Here is a 20,358-nt window from a genome sequence, read left to right on the forward strand (position 1 = left end):
TAATGTGCTTTTAAAGCAAGCCATTTGGGATTATGTTTTTATTTGATTTGAATATTATTCTGTTTGTTATTAATTTGAATATCTCTGAAGCATGTTTATGTATGCTGCTTCTTCTGAGACAGGTTTCCAAAATGAGGAACACCCTCCATTGGATTAATACTCAGTAAAATCATAATAATTTTTGAACGTATTCTGAAAGGCTGAAGTCTGATAATCTTTTTAAAAACAAGAATTCCAGTTTATTTTTAAACACGTTAAAATCTGAGCTGATTTACATCCATCAAGAAACAAAATATTTTGCCAATTTTCACTGCATAGATTTTCAGAAATTCTGACAAAATTATAATGTCTCTATATAATAATTTGCCCATATTATGTAATTTGTGGCTGCAAGACTGAACTTCTTAATGGACCATTAGATCTGCAGAAAAAAGATGAGTGCTAATACACACACCTTGCCAAAGTTGGAAAATATACTTTTTTGAATTTATTTAATGTCTTCCATGATTTTAAATATGTTACTTCCTGTTTTGGATTGTTTCATGTTATTGTGAAACACACGTGGCTGCTGTGTTTATTTCACCACGAACGTGTCTTCATTTCACTGAGGGGTAAAGCTCGGTAATGGGTAAAAGATGTTGCAATCCTGTACTGGGTGGCTCAATATAAACCTCAATTATCCACCTGACTTGCAACAAAAATATTTTGCTGTATTAAAGATCTTGAAGTTTGGGATGATACTGGGTGGTGATTACACACGGATTTGTTTATATTACACGGAGGGGAAGTTGGGAAAAAAAAAACAAGGGAAGATGATTTAGTGGATAATCCATAGTACGAGCTGAAGTCCGCAGTCTAATTGAATGAAAACACATTAAGCAAATAAGAGGAATAAAGAACAAAGGTAACAACATGGAAGTGTTTACAGAAACAGTGTGTCCCATTTAAGCCGTGCTGCTGGATGAGCAGACGGTCAAGCCTGGATGTTCGGCTAACACTTCTATTCTGGTTCAGCCCGGGGTGACACTCGCCGACCCTTGCAGCGGGGCACCAGCGATGGGCGGCATGGAGGCGAGCCCGAGCTGCTCTGGGACCCGCAGGGCAGAGCACCCGGCGGCCCCGAGCGCTGCGGGAGCCGGGAGAGGGGCAGGAACCCCTCCGGGACGGGGTCAGGCCTCGGGAACCGTGAGATGAGGTGAAGTATTATTAAAAAACACCTCCCCGCAGGTGAGAGGCGCCGGGCCGGCCGCACAAGCCCCGCTGTCCCGGCGGGGGTGCCGGCCGGGACGAGCGGCGCCGGTAGCGCGGCCGCCGGGGCTCGGCGCGCGGGCAGCCCCGACATGGCGGCGGGGGCGGGCGGGGGGCGGGGCGGTGAGGCGGCGGCGGCGGCGGCCGGTCGGTCCCAGCAGCCCCAGCGCTGCCCGCAGTGACGGGCGGACAAAGGGGCGCCGCGCCAGCCCGCACCAGCGGCCCCGGGCGGGTGAGTCGGGGCGGGGGGCGACCGCGGGCACGGGGCGGGCGAGCGGGACGACACCCGCGGCCCGGCCTGGCCCGTCCCGGGCCTCCCGCCCCTGCCCTCCTCAGGCCCTGCGGGAGCGCGGCGGGGCCGGGATGGGGAGCGGGGCGTCGGCCGCGCTCAGAGGCTCCGGCCTGGCGCCGCTTCCCCGCGGAGCCGGGGCTCGCTCCGGGCGGTGCGGGGCCGGCTGGGGGGCCGGGGGGCTCGTCGGGGGGCGGCGGTGCGGGGCCGGGGCTGGTCCGGGCGGTGTGGCGGGGCCGGGCCGGGGGCGGTGCGGAGGTGCTGGGCCGGCTGCGGGAGGCGCCGTTATCGCGCAGCTGCCTCAGCCCGTATCGCTGCTGCTCCTCGTTGGAGAACAAAGAGGATCAATTAAGAGTGTGCAATTACCGCCGTGCCCTGCCGGCAGTAGGCACGGCTCCGAACGCCTTTCCTCCGTCTCTCCCCCAGGGAAGAGTGCTCCCCTCTGTTAATGTGAGGCGGTTTGGGGCCACGCAGTGCTAATGAGCACAACACACGTTTAAAAATCAGCCAGTGTAGTGCATTAAACATAAAGTGGGGAAATGGATACTAAAGCACATGTGCCCTTGAATGTCTTCTCTAGGATCCTTGCGAGCCTGTAGCAGAATAGATCAGAAGCAATCCACAGCTGTTACTTAATTTTTCACTGCTTTTCATGCCTCTTAGTTGCATTTGAATATTTCCTTCTGTTAGTCACCTTTTCAGCATTTAAAAAAATAATGTGGTCCTAATAAATTTTGCTGTCAGTATCAGCATCATTTACGCGTGTGGTCATCCATGCTAATAGTTAATGTTGTGAGACTATTTCATTTTACAGCATCCCGGAGACAGTTACTGATGACATTTCTCATCATCCTGTGAAGGGGTAAACAGTAGCAGTTTTGCAAAGTATCAGAGCAGTTCTGCCGGTTCAAAGGGGACTGTCCACCTACTGAAATACTTTGCAGAATGTGTGCCTTCATAGATCAGCAAATTGAGGTGAGGTTAACCAACTTGCTCAAGGTCATGGAGTGCCAGTGACAGAGTTAGCAATAATGGAATCCAGCCATCCTGGCTGCTGGCTCTGCGCTCTCATTGTTAGGGTGACGCTCCCAAATAATTGCAGGTAGTTTAAACATTGGTTTACGTAAGTAAGGTCTTCAAAACATTTTGGAGAAACAAAATGTTTATGGAGTGCTTCAGATCCCATGCTCCATTTGCATGTAGCTTAAAGTAATTGCTCAACTTAGCATAGGAGGGAATTTTGAAGACTTTGTGGTTTGTTTTGTAAATATGCACTCAAAAAGCATTTTTTACTAAGTACGTAGTGTAGAAAGACTTGTATAGATTTAGGGGGTAGATCATGAGATATAACAAAAGTAGATTACACTGTAATTAGGCAAGTTTTAAAACAGTAGTGTGGAGACATAACTGTAAAGAGGTTTTCTTTTCAATGAGGTGTTTACCAAATGACATTCTGTAGAGTTATTTGCAGTTGTTATGAAGAAAAACAACCAACAAATGCACTGGGAAGCCATGGTGATGAGGCTGTTGGAAGTTAAAATGGGAACAAAAAAGTTCCTCAGTTGATTTATTTATTCAGCAGATACTTGCTAAGTAAAAACAAATCACAATGCATGTTATTTCTGACCCTGGAGAGAAGTTACATTTCACTTAGTGTTTTTTTCTGTCAAGTTAAATTTATGAAGAAAGGGATTTCAAAGGAAGCACTGGCAGATCTGTGCTATTGTGACACCAGCAGTATTATATTTAGTAACTTCACGGAGGAAAGATCCCTATTGTGCTGAAAAAATACCAATGACAATTGTTTGTCAGGACTTCAAAGGGCGCTGGGAAGTGAGCTGGCATTGTTCAGGTGTTGCACACTGTCCCTGTCGAATGTTACCTCTGACAGATCCCTGCTCCTGCGGGAATTTCATCGGTGCTGGTGGGAGAAGCCCGTCTGTGCAGTGCAAATCACAGGCCTGAGACCACAGATCATGGCTTGGGACAGATTTGCTTGTGCTTACCTTTATGTGCTGCCAGTAATTGTGGTGACTTTTGACAACAAAATTTAGTGGTTGTGGTGCAGTGGAGGTGCAGAAGAGTGGCAGCTGAGTTTCTGTTCATGAGCTCTCTGGAGTACGTGACCTTATTCTCACCCTTAGAGCTGTTGTGGGGTTAATCTGGGCAGAGAAGTTGTGGTGATACAAACTTTCTCTGTAAAAACGTTGGCAGTTTGATTGACGGGAAAGGTGTGCTGTTACCAAGATTATCGATACTAAACTATCACATCTCTCTAGTTTATGTGTGGTTTACCATATCAGTCAGTCTTTGGGAAAAGTGCTTTTACTGCTGTCACTTGGTGAGATGCACCTGATGCAAGGTGACTTCGAAGCTAAAACTGTTGCCTCCAAAAGGATGCTGGTTGCTTTCTTAGGAATCCAGAAATTTATACCCTGAATGACACTGCTGTGTCAGCAAATGTGTCTGCTATAGGCCTGCCAGACGTTACTTTTGCAAGTTTGGGCGGTAGCTCCTCATCCAGCCAAGTTAAATAGGAAAAGGAAGCAATAATAGGATATACTTTTTTAAGGTTAGTGGCAGGTTGTGGAATCCTGGGAAGTTTGCACACTGTTTTCCACTAATGTGTAACAAAAAGGAGTCTGTTGATAGGTATAGTGATCCATACCTCCACTGGTACTGAACCATGGGGTTTTGGACACTGAACACTTGCCATGGACTGAGCTGAAGAAACTGGAGATGCGGGTTGAAGCCAGGAATTGGAATGAAACATGTGCAGTGTTTAAATAAAAAATGAAAGCATCAAAATAATATTGATTATTATAAATAATACTTGCAAATTTTATTAAACATAGTCAATTAAGTTGTGTAGCAGTAGCTTGCTATTGGTTTTATGGTAGCTTAAAACATTTATTTGAAAGAAATTACTTTTGTTAATGTCAAAATTTGCCTGTATTTCTGCACACATGCAGAATGTAGATAGATATGAGAACCAAAGATTCCAACATATTCTTAGTGCATACTGCATTGAGCTAACTTTGGTAAAAGAAATTTAAGTAAGTAATTCTTAATCTTCTTCCTATGACAAGCATCAAAAGGTATTTTGTATTCTACATGCTGGCAGATTTTCCACGTTAGCTTTTCATATAGCCTTAATATGTTTGAATGGAACAATAAAATTCACTTTGCAATAGTGCATAAAGTTGTTCAAGAAATAATACTTACACTTGCTGTATGAAGTCATTCCAGAGTTTGCTGATTCTTCTGAAACAAAAGGGATTTGCTGTAATTCCAAGAAGCACTCAGAACCAAATTGCCACTTAGAGAGCCATTTCTTTTTCTAGACTCTTCTTAATAAGGTAACAGAACATCAGCTTGGAACATTATCATTGGGGATTTGTTTTCAGAATATTATTAGTAGCATTTCAGTGAAGTGGAAACAAACCTGTGCTCTGAAAAGGAACTGGATCATGGGGAAAAACATTCCAGTGGGATCCATTCTTTGGAATTATCCCTAGAATTTGAATTCCTCAGGGATAATTTGCTATTTTAATAACTAAATAAATAAAATTAAAAGCTTAGTTTGTGAATAAGAATCAGAACCTGTAAATCTGATGGTATGACAGATATACTTCAGTAAACACATGAACATGTGTCATGTTTCAAGTATGGAATACGTATCTGGTGCTTGGAAATGTGATCATCATGACGTTTAGAATGCAGAAACAAGCGTTTGGTTTTGATTGTTCATAATGTTTGGGCTATTTGCTGCTAGAAATTTCAGAAGCTAAATTCTTTAATCCAATGTATTGAGCTGGAGAACAGGTAAAATGTACCTTATTTTATGATAAGTGGAAATGTCATCTAATGAATCAGTAGGGACTTGTTGTTTTAATATTTTTTGCGATATTAGACCTCAAAGGACACCTTCAGTTTGATAATTAAACTATAGAAGCTGCAATAAAATATGACGTTCTGGGGGGGAGGAGAAGACTTTGTTCTCTCTGTCATGTGTTAAGTCAGTGGTATGTGTGCTGAGGAGTCTGGCCTTAATTTTATGAATTACATTTGGGATTGTTTCTTGGTTGGGTCATGGGTTCTGGTTTTAGTTCTGGAATGTCACTCAAAATAAAACAGAACTGTGGGGAGTGGCAGAGAGAGAACTGTGATGATTGTACTTCGGTTAGAGGTAGTGGTGGTAGAAAACCTGTCATCTCTTACTTAATAAAATAGTAAATCCCAAATCTGTTTGGTGTTACTCATCCCAGTCATTTTTCCATTCATTGCCTGTAACTACACACTTGGAACAGGGAGTTTGGTTTAAACAAGACATGAAGGTGATCCCCATTCCTTTGTTCTGAATCCCTGGGATTGACATACCTGGGTGCCTAGGTGAGGAGATTCCTAACTTGTTATACCTCATCCAGGGAGGTCATCCCCACGGAAAGGTTCCTGCCTAAACAGTGACTCCTGCTGCCTCAGTGTCCTTGTGTTTCCTCATTTCTGCCCTCGTGTTTCTGAGGTGTTGCTGTCCTGAGGCAAGGATGGGATTTCTTTTTGCTGCTGTTGTTTGGTTTGTGTTGTGAAGACCTAGCATTAGCAGCCCTAGTCATGGACTGGGTCCCGACATACTGCCATGGTACACTGGAGAGGTGCTTATCAATTTATTTTGTAGCAGTTTGTTAAATAGATGGAAACTCAGTGCAAATATTTTTTTCTAGTTCAGTATTTTTGAAGGAACATAAGTAGAGGTAGATTCATAATCAAGCATCACGTCTTATATTTTTGCACCTTTGTTAACTGCTGCAGTTTCGTATAGACTTATGGAAATAATCTTCTTGCCTTTTCTCTTTTTTTTCCCGTTTTTTCCTTTAGAATTGCCAAAATGCTTTGGAATTCTTAAGCGATTCAAAAACTGAAGTCTCTGAGGATACAAAATCATAAGAACACAAGAAGCAGCAAGGAGGATTCAGTGCCAATGCAGCAACAAAAAAGACAGCCAGAGTTAGTGGAAGGAAATCTTCCTGTTTTTGTTTTTCCTACAGAACTTATATTTTATGCAGATGACCAGTCAACACACAAGCAGGTGTTGACTCTATATAACCCCTATGAGTTTGCCTTAAAATTCAAAGGTGGGTTTCCTAGGTTAAGTTCTATTTAAGGGTTAGTTGATGATCTTGAACAGTCCAATTATAATTCATGTAACAAATCGTATCTGTCACAAAACCAAACTCGTGTCTCTACATGTATCTGTTGATGAAGCTGGTGATGTATTAGTTCATGATTTGTTACCACTCCTGTCCTTTTCCTTGCAGTTCTTTGTACAACTCCAAATAAATATGCGGTGGTGGATGCTACTGGTGCAGTGAAGCCTCAGTGCTGTGTTGATATGTAAGTAGAAGTTGGTTGGGTTTTTTCCTAATATATAATATTTTATTTACTTAATTTCTTTCATTATTTAAGAGGTTGTAAATGACAACATGCATGTTATAATATATAAGTTGGATAAAGATATGTTTTCCTAGTCTTCTGTATACATGTGTCTGATTTTTGCTGTTCTTTCCCTCTAGAGCAGAGGTATTACAATATTGGAGATATGTCCTTCTTTAATTTTGCCTTTGGGTATAAATAAAATGCCAGTAAATGCTTCTTGTAATGTCATTTATAAACCAGAAACAAGAGTAATATGAGCATCCTCTGAGCACCTTTTTGTTAGAAATAACAAGAAAAGCAAAACCCCCAGGGCTGAGATTTACACTTCCATACAAAATGGAAATGTATGCAGTTCTACTGAGCACAGTTTCTTGAGCCATTTTAAAAGAGGTAGTTTTGTCTGCCTTTCACCCTGACCATTCTCAGATCTCCTTTGTGTCAACTCAGTAAATCAGGTGTCAACCCAGTAACTCAGAACAGGAGGAGACTGCTTAAGTGACCACAGTAATGTACAGGGTCTGTAGGCTGCTGAAGGCTGAAGCAGAGTAGGTGTACAAGCTAAAATAGACCAACTCTTTTTATCTTCTATTTGCCACATTATTTCTGTGCTGATGTACAGATACAACTGAAGAAAATCTGAAGTATCTGAAAGAGCAGTCTGAACTTTTTGAATAGACATTTTCCATACTCTGAAACACCACCTGGAATCTCTGGCTGACAAATGGCCCTATACAGAAACCTTTTGTCAGATAAATAATAAGTGTTCTTGGGAAATGGGTCTTTATTCCTATAGACTGTTTTCCTTAGGTGCAATTTGAAAAATTTCAAGGACTCACCAAATAGAAAGGAAGTTTAGAACATGGAACTAGAAGGTTTCAGTAAGCAGGGGCAACAATGCTAAAAGTGGAACTAAACTGGTCAGAATATACCAGTGTACCAGTGAGATATTCCATTCTTTAGCAGACATTTACACAAGCTTGATTACATTTGGTTAAAGAAATGGGTTTTATTAAATAAAGGAAAATAAGATAAACACATGTTCCAAGGGGATTTTTTTTTTGTGCAGCAAACCCCCCCATCGCATTCCAGTGGTTGCTGTCTAAGGACAGTGTTTACTGCTAGATTATGAGCAGTACTATGCAAGTGTGGCCGTTTGCCAGATAAACAGATATTCTACTGAGCTTCCAATTATGCAATGATCTCTAAAAAGAAACAGGAGAATGTATCTGTTTATAAGGGTCTGCATAAAATATCTTCTTGCTTGGCAGCAGATACATATTCTCCTAGCACAGTGTTATGTAAAGATTCTGTTTAGGTTGGTAGTTGGTACCATGGTACTAGGAGTAGGAACACCAATTTAAAAGGAAGTGTTAAAGGAAGAGATCAGAGTTGATCTGCTGTGCTGATATGCTGAGAGCTGTATGAATTAGGGTTGTGGGGAGGGAAAAGCCTTTTGTTTTAGTGAAGGCAGTTGCCCAGCCAACACTCTGCTTGCTGAAAGCCTGTCATAGGCACACTCCTTTGCCTCTGAAGTGACGTAAAACATCACTGCAGCCTCTTGCTGAGGGGATGACTTGGTCTCTGTTTCTGTGTTGAATAGTCTATTCAAACTAGAGACCAGTTGCAAGCACTGGCTACGTGCTAATGCTTGTAGATATCTTGATGTGATACAGTTCCTTTAAATGAAGACTGAAAAACAAAAATCCATTTCTTGCAGCATTTTAATGTATATAACTATTCTGTGTTACTAAGGGTACAGTCATGTTTCCCCCCCTCATGAGATGGCAACCTTCTTATTTGTACGTATGTTCTTCAGATTAGCTGATGTTATCTTGGAAACTTAGAATAGCCTTTCACGAAAAACATCTGGAAAAATAGTTGAAATCCTTATTTACCCTAAGAGCTGATATCACTTCAAAACCTAAATGTTGTAGCTTTTCAATGCTAGATATGTATTCTCATGATGAATCACAAATGCAGAGAGGAGGCAGTTGAGCACAGCACTGCTCGGAGGTCTGTTTTGCTGTTGATCAGTGCTATTTTAAAGCTGTGCTTTTTATAGGTTCCAAACATGCTCTCAGTGGTGGGTTTCTGATTTTGAAAATCCCTAGCTGACTCTTGTCTATAGAGGGAATGAGTTTTGCTTCTGAGAAAGTAGAATTGTAAAGCTTTGAGCCTGGTTTCCTCAAGAAGCAGGACTGTCGCTTGCCAAACACCTGTCCAACTCCTTTCCTTCCTTGTACACTCTAGTCCCCTCAATACCTTTTAAAATCATTGGCCAGCATCAAACAACCTTGATACATGAGGAGGAGGCATCTTTCAGACAATTGATGTTTCATCAGTTGGCAGCTGGGCCTCAGACTGAGGCAAAGATGGGCTTGAGATAAAGACAACTGTCCTGTTTGGCCAGGAGCATTTATATTTGGGAATTAAAGCAAACATAAGAAGAGGAGAGAGGAGGTAAGATCAAGTCTCCAAGAACATTGAGTGATGGAGGGGGTAACAGAGGTCTGGATTATTCCAGTTTATCTGGACAAGGGGGGACAGAGGGCAGGTTTTGTGATATAGGATGTGATTCCACAACAGACGTGTTTCTTAGTAGTTCATCTGTTTGAAAATGTTGTTTTTCTCTGCAGTGTGATTCGTCACCGAGACGTTCGGGCTTCTTACTATGGTGTCATAGATAAATTCCGTCTCCAAGTGTCTGAGCAGAGCCAGAGGAAAGCATTAGGGAAAAAGGAGATTATTGCTACTCTGCTTCCATCTGCAAAGGAACAGCAACAACAAAAGGAAGAGGAGGAAAAACGAATAAAAGAACACCTGACTGAAAGTGTCTTTTTTGAGCAGACTTTGTGTCAACCAGGTAGTTGAAATCTTTTACCCCTCCTGTGTTCTGAATAAGTTTTGAATTGCTCAAGCGACTAGACTTAAAACATTTTTTAAATATAAACAGAAAAAAATTAAAATAATTCATTTTACTTACCTGTAAGACTGCTGTCTTTATCACTTGAGGATGACAGTGTACAAGAACCCAAACCGTGGCTCTTCTTTTCATGCTGTCTTGATCAATCAAGACCCTTTGCTGCCCTGTGTTGGCATGGCATACCTTGGAGAGTGCATCCACTGTTCCTCTGGAGCAGGAGCTCTCCTACAGACAATGGGAATTTATTTATCTGTGAAAGGAGGGTAGTTATTTTTTCCCTTGGTCTCTTTCAAAACATATGCCCCTTCTGAGTTTGCTCCAAACCCTTAATCCCCCATTTCCTGATGAGTAGGAAATATTGCCAGAATATCTTCTGAAGTGCTCCTTGTTCTGTGCCCTGTCCTTTATCTGTCCCACAAGAACAGAAGAGCACAGTTGGTGGCTGAAAACTGTGTGTTTCATACACACAGTGAGGAAGTGAATCAACAGTCTTGAAAACCTGGGCCAGACAGTTAATTGAAGGGGTAGGATATAAAGTATCAAATTGTACCTGAAATGAATCCAAACTGATTCTTCATGGTTTATGTTCTTCTTACTTTTACTGATTTAAACTGGAATGTTCTTGTCACTATTACGTTTTTCAACGTAATCAACAAAAATCAATTCCAGAAAATAGATGTACCTCCTTGAGAGTGTTCATTTTGTTAAAATTAATCTGTTTCGCTATTTATACTGAGTTTGTTAGCTGGTGAAACACTTTTTATTAAAAAAACCCCTCATAATAGATATTAGTAGGATACACAGTTAAAGCAAACCTACAAAGGTTTGTAGTCTCTGGGCTCACAGAACAAAATGTTCTTGTGCTAGTTGCTTTAGGACAGAGGGCCTGAACCACCTTGAACAATCTGATACTGGTCTTACTCCAAATTCTGTTTCTCTCTTTAAAAGCCTTGTTGATTACATTATATTGCTTACTTACAGAAAAGCAGTAAACAAAGAAACTGCAGTTTTGCATGTCACCTGAAACCTGGAAATAAGAGATTTATGGAATTAAAATAGAGCACATATTGCTAGTCACTGAGGATAGGAGAAGTTGATAAAAACATTGGCTATTTTCCAGTGGATCTTAAGGATTTGGTTAGAGGTATTCAGCTAACATGTTAACAGCTCTTTTCAAAGATGACACAGTGGGCCTTTGAGTAGGTTCCAGCTGTTAAAGTGCAGGGCAGTAAAGACTATGAAGGACTCTTTATTGTCTGTGGTTTGCATTTCCTTATTCTGGTAATACTGGGCTGTCAGAATGGTTCACTCTCACAGTTCTTAAAGTAAGATTAAAATTTTACTAATTTGCAGCATCTAAACTGACTCTGGCTCAGGTGAAGCCCTTGAATTCCGTAAAGAATGAAGGGGAGCTCATCTGGCCCAAGAACCTGTGCTCCTGCTGCAGTCAGGTTTTGTTAGGAAGTGTGAGCAGTTACCTGTGCAGGTCTTTTTGGGTGCTCTTAACTGATTGATTATTGATCACTGAAGGAACATATCAAGGAATGGAGTCAGAATGCACAGGGAAGTCTCAAGCATTGCTGAGACATCCAGCTGTCCTGAGTGTGTATATATAGCAACTGGGCCTGGCAGGCTCTGTTCTTCCAGAAGGGAGGGGTTTGGGAAGTCATGTGAAAACAAGTTCCAGCATCAGAGCAGGGAGCAGCCTCCTCCACTGCAGAATGCAGAAGGTTTAGAAGGGTGAGTTTATGAGTTGTCTTCCACTCCCTGCAAACTCCTGTGCAAAGAGGAAAATCTGAGGGTATTTCAGCTCCCACATATTGCAGACATTTTTGCAGAATATTTAATGTTTATATTATTTAGATCTTCCTCACAATTGGTGCTGTCTTGCTTTTCCAGAAAACAGAACTGCCTCGTCGGGACCTAGTTTACTCACAGTCTTCCTTGGAGTGGTGTGTGTCGCAGCACTAATGCTACCTACATTGGGGGAAATGGAATCCCTGGTGCCTCTCTACCTCCACTTAAGTGTGAATCAAAAGTTAGTAGCTGCTTATGTTTTAGGTAAGTACTTTAGATTTTATAAACATTTTCCTGCAGCATTTATGAGTTTGGAAAACTTCACCAAGTGCTGAAGCGGCCAGTGGCCTCAGGAAACTGGATGGAGACAAAGCACCACGTTACTTGTTTTGCATCTTGGCTTAGATCTTAATTTATAGCCATGGTGATGGCAGTGTAAATTAGTTATTGTTAGTGTTTTAGACCAGATTTGAGTTGATACCTATTGCACACAGGCCCCTACATGCTAATTTCAGCTTTATTTGATGATGGGCCAACAGCAGTCATCTGCCAACACACCTGAACGGAATGTGCTGTTTCTTACTCTTGAATTGAAATAGTTACTCTATTTCAGAATGTAGAATGTGTTACTGTATTTCTCCCTCCAGCTCCCTTGAGCTGTTTTTTAACACTGCATTCTCAGTACTTGTTTAATAAACAGTTGCTATATGTAGCAGTAAGTTGTTGTAAACCTTGTCTGAGACCACTATCATTCACAGTTCTTCCTGATTTGTAACTTGCTCCTGCATTAGCATAGATGAGCTGCACATTTCATTTGTTATGACTATTTCTCTATAACTATTTCAGATTTGAAGAACAGTCACACTAAACTCAATTCTCCTGTCCCACTACCTGGCAGAAATGAGGATTTAAAGGAAAAGAGCTAGGCAGCTCCAAACTGATAGCTAGAGGTGAGGTAGTGATGGGGAAAGGTCCAAGTTCTTAATGGTTCGGGCACATTCTGCTGACTCAGAAAGGTCCATCTGCTGAAGTGGTTTGAAACCTCACTTGTGGCTCTTTGCTCAAGCTGATGCTGATGGATTCTCAGATCAGGACCTTGCAGTAATCCTCACTTTGTTTTTATCGCTGCTTTTGAAAATTACTCCAGGTTCTCCTGGTGCCAGCTACAGTTTGAAGTCTTTTGACTTTATACATTTGCAACAACTGAACCTGTTTCTAGATTCCCTATGAAGTTTTGACAGGTTTTGACTTCTTTGCTGGCAGCGTTTTTAGTGTTCATGGACAGGTTCTTTTGTGTGCAACTCTTGCTCATGTAGAAAGTCAATTGCTCTTGAGAAGTTGAAACCACTTTGTTCCACAAGAAGTACAACTGGATTGTGGAGCATTTAATGGAAAGGGTTGTTACACCACACCAGCAGGACTATATGATATTTGAGAAGCATTTGATTTACAGAAATGAGTTAAACCCTTTATAATCTGCAAGTCCCTGTACAAGTGGTGCAGGCTGCTCTCCAGAAGCCTCTGCTGTTCCTCTGTGATGATGGAATTGATCCAAGCTAAGGATCCAGCAGCTGTGGGAGCACTGATTGTCTGAACCAATACAGACCTTAATAAATAGCTGAGCTGTAGTTCCTCTTGAAGGGATAAATTGCTGGTCTAATGGAAGGCAGTGTTGCAGCTTGGTTCTTCTTGGTCGTGCTTCTGCCTTCACCATCTTCATAAAGTAGCCAAGTTCCATCAGTATGGAGTGGCAGGAGATAAAATAGTCTCAGAAATGTCTTTATCCATGGTGAGATCTGTAGGCTTTAGCTGAGCTTTCTGCAGTGAAAGGCTGTGACAGTGACATCATCTGAGCCTGCAAGAAAGTGAGATTGCCCAAGAACTGATAAATTATTATTTTGATGTTACCTAAGGCTGGAATTCGGGGAGCCCCTATGTTCTTCCATCTACCTCCCTTACCTTGTGCAATATAACCCATGGCTAAGAACTACAGATTTGTACTTTTTCCTCTATCAGCACATAATTAAAATGAACTTTTCAGTGTCTCATGAGTAGGTTTATTAGCCCCTATTTCCTGTTTTCATCTGGTTTTAATTGTTTTTAACCTCTATCAGAGCAGTCCTTTTTTTCCTCCCTCTTTAAAGGGCACAACAAAGAGTCTGTTGAAAGCTCCCTCTGCAGACTGACAAGGAAGCTTAATATCTTTGTCTAAAACTGGTCTTTGATCAGTTGTTATTCACAGAGCAGAAAAAAAGCCTTGGAGCCTTCAACTGATCTGCCTTACTGATGATTCAGGATTGGAATGACACTGCCCATAACTGGCCCCCATGAGAAATGGGGTTTGGGTGCTAGTGTTAACACTTACCAAGTCAAAAGTTCAATGTTAAGATTTTCCAGTAGAGAGATCAGTAATTGTTTGGAGTATTTCTGTCTTCTTTGACATTCAGTTATTACATGCACCACATATCAGTGTTGATTTTTGACTATATCAAAAATTGGAGTGATACTTCTAATATTTAAGTGTGTATATAAATGCATTCTGCATGTATTTATGTACTTTTACCATATTTTTCTGGCCTGTGACAGGGTAAACTATTTTACATGTTTTGAGTGAAACAGAAGTGTTTAGTTCTTAATTCTTGTCTTTCAGGTCTCATCACCATGGTTATTTTGAGAACATGAGCAATGAGTTCATAGGATGTCAAACACCTTACTGTATATTCACATCATGAATGTGGACTGCCTTTTGCTCCCATTTGGCTCATTAAGATGCTAGCAAAACTGTTCAGTGATTTAAGATACCTTCAGAAGTGTAATATATTTTAACTGTGTATAATAAATGAAAGACTCAAAGCACTTTGCGGTGCTTCTGTAACAGACAGCTATGAAATGTTCAGTGATACCTGTGAAAATAATTTGAAAAAACTTTTATATCTATGCCTACTGTAAAAAATCCTTATTAAAACAACATTTGTTATTTTTAGTCTATGTTCACATCAGTGCGTGATCACTATAAAAGCAAACTGTCTTCTGTAAAAATGCTCATTTGGTTTGTGGTTGTACCTGCTGAGGCTGGCACATAACACTTCTGTATATACATACCAGAGGGGTGAGAGTCGTGACTGATCATTGAAGAAAATGAAAAATTCCATCAGTGGAACTATGAAATAAACCATGAATTTTAGGTGAAGAAGTAATTCTCAAATTTCTTACTTCATCATTACCAATGTATCGTTGAGTACTCATTTTCTTGCCTGGGGAAATAATTTCTTGCAACAGCCATTTTGTACCACAATTATTAGACGATAAAATCAACTTGTGTAATCAGATCCCTTAATTTCTTAGGGATGCATGGAAGTGGCATTAATGGTAGCTGAACTCATACTAATACAAAATTAATATTCTTTTTTCTGTTTTAGAGACCAAACTAAGTGAAATAGCAAAGACATTTCTCTGCATCCCTCCCCCACCCCCAGCTACCACAGAGACTTTTCTATCAGAAACTCCTGCTTAAATGCCAGTTTCATATTTGAGGTGAACATTAATCTTGTTTCATACAACAAGTATTTCCCTTCATTTGACATTTCATTGTCGAGATGTTAATTCTAAAAGGGCAGCTATTACTGAATTAGATTCATACAGACAAATCTTTGTTTGTAAGAAGTCTATAGAATATGCTCTGATATGAATAATAAAGTTTGGAAATCAAAACTTCTTTCCCCCTGCATGTTACGGGTCACTTTTCTGCTTGTGCATGGAAATACAAAGAAACCGTGCAAAAAAAGTGTTTCTGGAGGAAAAAAAAAAAGGAGAAAGAGAAGTTGAAAAAAGTTGTTAACCACTACATTTTTTCTTATATAATGCTACTTCAGTTTGATTCTCGGAAGAACTGGGATTGTGTCATCCATCGATCAGCATCAAGTAATAAAGTCAAACATTAACATTCACTAAGGGAAAAAAAAAAACTAAAGAAGGTTCCCAGCTGGTTTAGAAGGCTGTGTGCCAGGGCCTGCTGCAGGCACAGCACCTCCCTCCAACGCTGAGCTCGTGGCTGGGTCAGTGTTTTCCTGCAATGCAGGGCTCTGTTCTTGCAGCTTCACTGTTCCTTGGTACACTGTGAACGCGGATTTTCACCAGGTGCTTTAACCTGCGGCTCCCTGGGGAAAGGTGAGGGAATGGAGCAGAAGTTGGGGAGATAAAAGTGCCATGTGGTACTTTATCTTAGCACCCAACAGCCAGGATAAACATTTTGTTGCACCCAAGCTGATTAAAAAAGCCCAACACAACCCTTTTTCCCCCTATATCCTGGTGTTCTGGTCTGGGATCGTGTGTTTCCAGGCAGTTGCAGGAGTGCCAATCTCACCTGTAGGAACTCAAGAGTCACTGAGTGACTTGTAACCAGGTCTGACACCTGCAGCTGCCTCAGTCCTGCAGGACAGCACGTGCATGGAGAAGGGTGATCATGGGACACAGCAGATGCCAGCAGTCATTTTCAAGGAATGTGAAGAGAAATGATTGGTTTAGAAAAACACCTTGACCAAAGAAATCAGGAACAAAAAGTTATCATCAACCAAAAAAACCTGAAAACATTGGACTACTTTGTCAAGGCAACAGAGGAGCAATACACAGAAAAAAAAAAAAAAAAAAAAAAAAAGATTAAATGCACAGAGTAACTCAGCAGATGCAGATAAAACTGGTGCTAGGGTGAAATAAGGAAGACAAGTGTGAATTCTGACTTCTTTCTCCTTCAGGGGAAACCAGGGAGGTTGCAGCACGCTGCAGAACCACAGATTTATCCCATTTGGGAAAATGACCTGAGAACTGTTTCAGTTCAGCACTGAGGAAGAACATATCAAATTATGTTACAGCATAGTCACAGCAGGGCACCAGTAAAATTTGACCAGGTGGATACAGAAGATTTGGAAGATATTTCCTGATTTTTTGTATATTTATGTGCGTGCACATACCTCCAGTACTTACGTACTAGAATTTCAGAAAACACTGAATGCCTTTGGAAATACGAATATACTGAATATACCTCTTAGAAACACCAGGAAAAACAGTTAAGTGTTCACGTCATTTCCCATTCCTGACTCCTAACACAAACAAACAGTCATTTCCTCGCAGTGGGCAAGTATTTTCAGCAGACAGTTGGGAGGGCTTTGAGATCATCCAGCAGAAACAATCCTGGTGTTTACCCAGCACTCGCTATGGCACCGATGTCTCAGACGAGCCGTGCTGGCAGCAGGAAGTGGGAACGCTGCTGAGATGGCTTTGGGGAGCGTCACTCCCGAGCGCTTGGTGCGTGATCTTCTCGAGGTGTTTGCACTTGTCTGGATCACAAAATCCTGAGGTGATTGTGTTTCTCTAGAGGAGTGAATCACAGAGTGCTCGAAACTTCAGCAGAGCCAGTGCACTGTTGCAGAACTCCAGGGGCAGAAGGGGCTGCCAGGGAACCAGTTAATTGCAGAGATTGCTGATAACGGAGCCCCAGGGAACAGGGCCACCAGCTGGAAACAAATCAGCCCCTGCGAAGGGAAAAGCTGAGCTGCTGCTGCTGCCGTGTCTCAATATGTGCCCCAGGAAGACAGTGGGGCGTTGCTGTGAGATGGGAACAGTCACTGCTCTTCTTGAAACCACTCCACAGGGATGTTTGCAGCAGCTCCTAGAGGAGCCCGTGCACAGAACTGTCCCTTCAACAAAAAAAACAGAGAAATCCTGTGAACAGCTAAGAACTGTCAAAGCAAATCATATGTTCTTTCATCTTATGCTCATATGTACAAGTATCTGATAACCAGCAAGCCTAAACTGGAAAGGGGCTGCCAAATAGGCTTGGCAATAAATCATTGTATTTTAGTCCTCATTTGTCAATGTACATTTAAGACACCTCACTTTGCTTATAACAGCTTTCCTTATAAATGCCATTTCCTTTGTCAGGAGTGTGGCTCTCACACTCAAAACTTACGCTCAGGGCAACATCAAATTTAAGGATCCGATCTTATAGAACCTCTTGTACAAAAGGCCTCAAAAAAAACCCCAAACCTTGAATCATCTTCTCTGCCAGGTGGGTCTTGAGTTGTTGGGTTGGAGCAACTCAGGTGTTTTGCCCTCTGACCTTGCATGAGCCCCCTGGGCAGAGAAAAGAAGGGAACACACTGCCCTACAAAGCATGCAGGGCTGAGCAATCCTGGTATTGACCCTCCTGCCAGCTGTGTGCAGATAGAGGGGCCAAGTGGCCGTGGAAAACAGGTTCCCTCCTGTGTTCCTGGGGAACAAGGCACCCACCTGCTTGCTGCAGTGTAGGGAAGGCAGCATCTCTCACTAGAGCTGGAGGAGAAACAGCCAGAGTTAATAGTGCTAGAGTCTCTTTGCTGCAGGCATAATGTGCTGCCTGAGGAAATTAAATTAAGACTGAAACCGCTGAAGGAGAGTGAAGTTCACTGCTGCCAGCAGCCCATCACTCACTTGTTACAGCCCCACAGGAGCAGGTGGGGATCGGGAAACCATCGCCGTGCAGTCAGCAAGAGCCATTTACAGGTAATGACCTCTGTGAAAGGAGTCTGGAGAGCAAGTGCATCTTCCCAAAAGGAGAGCTGGAGGAATGAACAGGCAGGCGACACTCGCAGCATCACAGCTAAAGCCGAGTAAGGGGATACACTCAGCCACTTCTGGCTGTATTTTTGTCTTCTTTAGAAGCTCTCCACTGAACGCTAACGAGCTGTTTACTCTGGATAATGAGCTGTAGCTAATGCACATCAGCTCTAGGAAATCTGCAAAGCTGTATGACCTCGCTGACAATATCATGTGGAATTACATGCAGGCAAAGCAACCACACTGGTCTTCAAAACAGCAGAGACTGTGAAGAAGTAATTTAAGCATGAGCACAGCCACGATTACAGCTATGGGTGTCTCCCCACTGAGAGGAAAAAGGCTTGTAAGAAAATATACCTGAGTAACAGGCACCCTGTAATGGAACTTAAATACATGTTTCCAGTTTTAAAAAAAGAAAAAATTAGCCATAAAATTTTCAGTAGTAAATACGATTTACAGTAACAAAATGAGAGTGTTCTTCTCTAGAGAACTGCACACTCAGTGACTTGAGGTATGAGCATGAAGGCGTTAGATGAATATTTGCTTTGACAAACAAGAAGCCACCATCAAGAGACAAAACTGCAGCAGGGCTCTGGAAACCCACATTCCATCTACCTCACCAAACCCATTAGCGCCTTTCCCTCAGGAATCTGCCAGGAATCTCCACAATCCAAACCGACTGCTGAAGTGAATGCACTTAAAATGAAAGGATGTTGATGTATTTTTAGCAGGAAGCTTCTTGCAGTGACTTCAGGGCCAGCTGTATTTAAACTGGCTTAAAAGACAACACGGTAACCCGATTTCTGTGCCACAAACCCTGACGTGTGCTATGCACATCATGTGTTTGATTTCCCTGCACACAAGGACAAAAATTAACCAGAAAATACGCATTTCCAAAGATTAGTCCCTGCAGCAAAACCGGCATCGTCTTGAGCAGCTCTTCCTACCTGGGTCAACATCCAGCAAAATTCTAAACATTTACATACAATTATTTGTCATGGAAGGAAGTCTTAAAATAGCAAGCATTTTCTAAGGCTCTTACAAAGCAAATAAAAGAATAAGAAACCAAACTAACAGAAGAAGTTTAGATTTGATAAATGCCAGATTTGTCTGAGGAATCTTTGTGGCACTGGGGATGTCTCACCAGTTCCTTGAGAGACACAGGGGAGCCAGCACAAAAGTGTGTGGAGGCTGTTTGGTTTTGGTTTGAATGCACCCAACTCCTCCCCCCTTCTGAAATTTCTGCTCCCGAGCCAGCTACTGAAAGTCAAACAAGGTTATTCTCCTTCAGTGGCTTATTTTTTTCTCCTCCTCTCTCATGCTTCTACCACAAAGCCCCAGTGGTGGAAGCAGTCTCAGTGTGTGTGTGGGGTCTGGGTTTTTGGGATGCAGGGTGTCTGCCTTGAGTGCTCCATGCCAGAGGAAAAGAATCTCCTGAGCAAGGCCTGGGCTGGCTGGCAACTGCTCTCAGGTTTATCAGACAAGGATGCTCCCACCAGATACGCAGAAATGGGAAGGCTCCACTGGTACAGGTAAAATAATCACCTCTATAAAATGAGCCTGAGGTGACAATTTTTACCCCCAGTTATTGAAAAGGATTTTTGCTCTGTGTCAGTAAGGTTTTAATTACTGTACTGTAGCTGTAAACATTCAGTTGCATTTACAAATATTTTAACTTGTTGCTTCTAGGAGAAGAGGGATCAACTTAAACTCCATCTGCCTGTTGATGATGAGAAAGGTTGATTAAAACAGGATAGGAAGAGCTCACACAGTTTAATTATGACTCCTGAAGCTCTCTATTTTAAGTAAATGAGTTATGACTCCAGCATATGCAAGAATACAACAGCATAAAGTGAACATTTCTGAAATGACGACTGCTAAGGGAGGCACAAGCTGTTCTCAAGCTCATGGAGTGCCAGAGGTCCCTCCAGTCACTTCACCAGCAAAGCATTTCACAATAGCAGGGCTGGACTCACAGACAGCACTGATACTGGAACCACGGCACATCTATAAATGGAAATATTTCAGTCTCACCAGACTTTGGAGACTTGTTTTGTTTCTATGGGTTGGTGATCAT

The 20,358-nt window shown here is 42.0% G+C and overlaps 1 protein-coding gene and 1 long non-coding RNA gene across 5 annotated transcripts; one reads left to right on the top strand and one right to left on the bottom strand.

Annotated features, from left to right (window-relative positions):
• Positions 1–1,385: 1,385 nt before the first annotated feature.
• Positions 1,386–14,673, top strand: MOSPD1 (motile sperm domain containing 1). Of its 3 annotated transcripts, none has more exons than XM_088062525.1 (6): positions 1,386–1,480; positions 6,413–6,669; positions 6,853–6,928; positions 9,607–9,836; positions 11,793–11,954; positions 14,341–14,673. In XM_088062525.1, exons 2-6 carry the CDS (start codon positions 6,516–6,518, stop codon positions 14,370–14,372), a joined length of 654 nt encoding a protein of 217 aa, XP_087918651.1. In that variant the 5' UTR covers positions 1,386–1,480; positions 6,413–6,515; the 3' UTR covers positions 14,373–14,673. The 3 variants fall into 3 exon arrangements, with proteins under 3 accessions (XP_087918651.1, XP_005526225.1, XP_087918652.1); XM_005526168.3 differs by having other exon boundaries at positions 9,607–9,833; XM_088062526.1 differs by lacking the exon at positions 1,386–1,480 and adding an exon at positions 2,490–2,512.
• Positions 14,674–15,547: 874 nt separating this feature from the next.
• LOC106628343 (uncharacterized) lies at positions 15,548–19,004 on the bottom strand. 2 transcript variants are annotated; one of them, XR_015773844.1, is made up of 3 exons: positions 18,156–19,004; positions 17,976–18,017; positions 15,548–17,218 (listed from the first exon to the last, which is right to left on the bottom strand). It is a non-coding gene; the product is annotated as an uncharacterized LOC106628343 (long non-coding RNA). The 2 variants fall into 2 exon arrangements; XR_015773843.1 differs by having other exon boundaries at positions 15,548–17,383.
• Positions 19,005–20,358: the final 1,354 nt, after the last annotated feature.

Source organism: Pseudopodoces humilis, chromosome 15, assembly GCF_049639895.1.
Source record: "Pseudopodoces humilis isolate 2021_Gansu_Grassland_sample_001 chromosome 15, ASM4963989v1, whole genome shotgun sequence".
Taxonomy (NCBI): Eukaryota; Metazoa; Chordata; class Aves; order Passeriformes; family Paridae; genus Pseudopodoces; species Pseudopodoces humilis.